General features: G+C 35.9%; 1 protein-coding gene across 1 annotated transcript; it reads right to left on the bottom strand.

Annotated features, from left to right (window-relative positions):
* Nucleotides 1-436: 436 nt before the first annotated feature.
* Nucleotides 437-3,002, bottom strand: LOC107478617 (chloroplast processing peptidase). The gene is made up of 5 exons (XM_016098752.3): nucleotides 2,367-3,002; nucleotides 1,612-1,749; nucleotides 1,237-1,323; nucleotides 933-1,000; nucleotides 437-827 (listed from the first exon to the last, which is right to left on the bottom strand). Exons 1-5 carry the CDS (start codon nucleotides 2,871-2,873, stop codon nucleotides 686-688), a joined length of 942 nt encoding a protein of 313 aa, XP_015954238.1. The 5' UTR covers nucleotides 2,874-3,002; the 3' UTR covers nucleotides 437-685.
* Between the last annotated feature and the right edge of the window lie 300 nt (nucleotides 3,003-3,302).

Raw genomic sequence — 3,302 nt, 5'->3', positions numbered from 1 at the left:
AAACTTGAAATATTAAATAGGTTGTATTCGAATTACTCATCTCTTCCATGTATGTTAACAATGGCATACGTAACGACATATATTCAATTATATATTTCATTGTTTAATTTATACAATTCAATATGATCTTATTTTTGACATTTAGAGTTTCAAATATAGTACACAAAGCACTTTCGAATATGTTCCCTTATATTCGAATATATGAGAAGTTATAATGTGTACTATAAAATAAAGAATTAAAAAATGTTTAATGTTTAAGGAGAAGAGAGAAGAGGATGTTCCATTCCAACTTAAGGGAAATTTCAATGATTTTCTATTTCATAAGTAGGGCTGATTTTGCAATTTTGGAATTTCAGCTTGTTCCGTGTGTTCATGGAATGATAGGGAAGTAGAGCCATATTGGCTTGTTGACAATCATGACTTGGTTTCTCAAATGAGTTAAAATCTTGACTAGTTAATTAGCATTGGATTTCAACTTGTACCACTTACTCTTGCAGTGTGAATTGCAGAATAACAACAGAAATGAAAAACACAAAATGTTTTAGAAAAGTTTGTCAATTACTCGTTTCTTTCCTTCTCCAACTAATAGGATACATAGGAATACATAAATAAGATTTGATGTACTGAGAATACATAGGATACAAAAATTACAAAATTCACAATATCCTTTCAGTTAAAGTGGGCATCATTGAGAAGAAACTAGAGTAGTTGTGTCCTGCTTGGTTTCAACGGGACATGTATCCTCCGAAACAGTGCCGGCTATTCTATTTGGAGGCCAGTATCGGAACACTGATCTTCCGATGATATTCTTGGCTGGCAACGGACCCCTAACAAAACCAAATCACACCAACATTTAAGGAACAAGAAAGGAAATAACAATAGTCACTAGCCAGATAGTATGCATATGCATTATTCTGATTTGTGAACATTACCACACATGGGAATCATAGCTATTATTGCGGTTGTCCCCCATCACAAAGACGTAGTTTTCCGGAACACGCTGCAAGAACAATATCATCAGTTAATGAAATGCAAGGTCAATTAACAGTAGTCAATGATAGAAATTAGTTAGGCCGGAAACAAATATGCCGCCTTCTGCATAAGGATGCCAATCACTCTCTTATATTCCAAAGATGATGCAGTGATTAGTCCCCAGTACTCTTAGCATACCACATTGCACAAAGGGATAGAAGGAGTCTCAGAGAACCGAGTTTTAATGCAGAAGGGGGAACTTACCGTGGGCTTCATCTCATAAGAAGGTGGTTCAAGGATGAACTTTTCACTCCTCTCAACCCCGTTAACTATGAGACGACCTTTGCGAACCTGCAATGATTCAGTTGTCAGCCTTTAAGAGACCAAGAATATGATTCAAAAAAAAAAAGAAAGACAAGTTCTCAAGCCTAGGTTGTAACTGAATACTAACTGCAAGATCCTACAGTCGTCAAGAAACATTAAGGCTATTGATGGAAATACACGTAGAAAACACAGTATACATAGTAAGCTAAATAGGTTGTTTGGTCACAAAGTAGAACACTGCAAGATATACCAGATATTGAACAAACAATGAAAGACCATCATTAAGCAATGGGAGTGTCAATCTCAAAAATCTACCTCCACAATATCACCTCCCTTTGCAATAATCCGTTTTATGAAAACATCATCATCAGTATATCCAACTTCTTGAAGGACTGGAGGACTTTTGAATATCACTATGTCATTTGCACATGGCTTTCTAAAGTAGTATGAAACCTGAAAAAAAGGAAGATGTTTACATAGAGTAACTTCAACACATTACATCTGTGTCCAAATCTATTGAAGATAGCCTATATATATATGGTATTGTTCCAACTTTTGAGACCATCAGCTTAGCATTCACCTTTTTTTTTTTTTTGTGTTTGGGGTTGCAGTTGTCAACTTAACATAATCTCATTGCATTCAACATGTACTCACAAGTCGTGAATCCATCTACTATTATTAGTAAACACCTCAGCAAAAATTATTCTGCTTCAACAGAAAATCAATCAAGTTACCAGCATATTAAATTTTACTAATTAATGCATATTGCATCGTGAACTTCTATAAACAAAAACATGTTTACACCATAAATTTCCAAACTTAGTATGTAAGATGACTAAGCTTCCATGTTACCTGTGCCTGCCAGGCTCCCTATATGCTATAAGGCACTAAATTCCAACTAGGTAACTGGTGATAAATTACAGAATGAAAGAGGAAAACTTAACTTAAAGCCGTTGTTTTGTAAAGTTTTCTTGTCAATAATTATAGTTGGGGCAGTTAAAATGCAAAGCTTATTACAAGTTCAAGCACATCATTGTGAAACTCCTAAAATATAGCAACGAAGTTACTACCTTTTCAGCAACAATTCGATCTCCAACATCAAAGGTAGGATACATTGACAGCGAAGGAATGTACCTCGGCTCAGCCACGAACGCACGAAACGCAAGCGATATAGCCAGAGCCGCGAACACCGTCTTTGCGTCATCGGAATTGAAATTCAACCATTCTGGCAAGGGCCCCGAAGACCCTTCTTTCTTCTTAACCTCTCTCTTATCCCCACCATCGCCATCGTCGTCGCCGCCGCCGCCACCTCCGCCGTCGGAGTCCAAAACCACCTTAACCTCTTCCCCAGGATCCTTCAAGACTTTGCAGTGTATCCTCCGGGACGGGATTCTATGGTTCTGTACCCTAGAGAGAAGAGAGAGAGTGGCTTTGAAGTGGTGCGAGAAGTGGCAGTGACACTCTGTTCGTGAAGTTAAACTGAAATTTAGGGTTCCGATGGATTTGAAGAGGTGGGCATGCTCCAAGTTAGGGTTTTGAAGCGATGGCAGTGACGGGAAGATAGACAGAGAAGGCATATCTTCAGTCTTCGTTTGTTGCTCAGTCTGTTACACTCTGTTGCTGCCAACAAATAAAATCTGTTCTTCAGTTTTTGGTGCTCTTTATCTTCTTCACTTCACTTCGTAGGGGGTTTAGACTTTAGTATTGAACTATTCATATATGCCAACTGTTATACTATCTTTTACATAGGCTGTCTCATTTTTTTTAGCTTTTGCCAATGCAATTTCAAATATTTCTAACAGATGTGAAAAAATATTAAAAATTTGTAAAGAATGATTGGTTTGTGAAAATATTTTTTATTTTTATTTTTATTTTTTGAAAATAATTTGTTTTTAACTTTTTCATATTTTAAAAAATGTAATTGGTTTGTGAAAAGAAGATTATTTTTAAATATCAAAAATAATGAAAATATATTTGGTTGGTTTATTTTTAAAATATATTTTCAA

This window comes from Arachis duranensis, chromosome 3, assembly GCF_000817695.3.
Source record: "Arachis duranensis cultivar V14167 chromosome 3, aradu.V14167.gnm2.J7QH, whole genome shotgun sequence".
Taxonomy (NCBI): domain Eukaryota; kingdom Viridiplantae; phylum Streptophyta; class Magnoliopsida; order Fabales; family Fabaceae; genus Arachis; species Arachis duranensis.
Note: the sequence above shows the minus strand (reverse complement) of the source record. Positions and strands in the feature narration are given on the sequence as shown.

Coding starts and splice junctions, on each gene's coding strand:
- LOC107478617 (XM_016098752.3), bottom strand. CDS start 2,873: ATGCCTTCTCTGTCTATCTTCCCGTCACTGCCATCGCTTCAAAACCCT. Junction 1,750..2,366: donor ATCGAATTGTTGCTGAAAAG/GTAGTAACTTCG, acceptor CCTTTTTTTCAG/GTTTCATACTACTTTAGAAA. Junction 1,001..1,236: donor CTTATGAGATGAAGCCCACG/GTAAGTTCCCCC, acceptor TTGTTCTTGCAG/CGTGTTCCGGAAAACTACGT.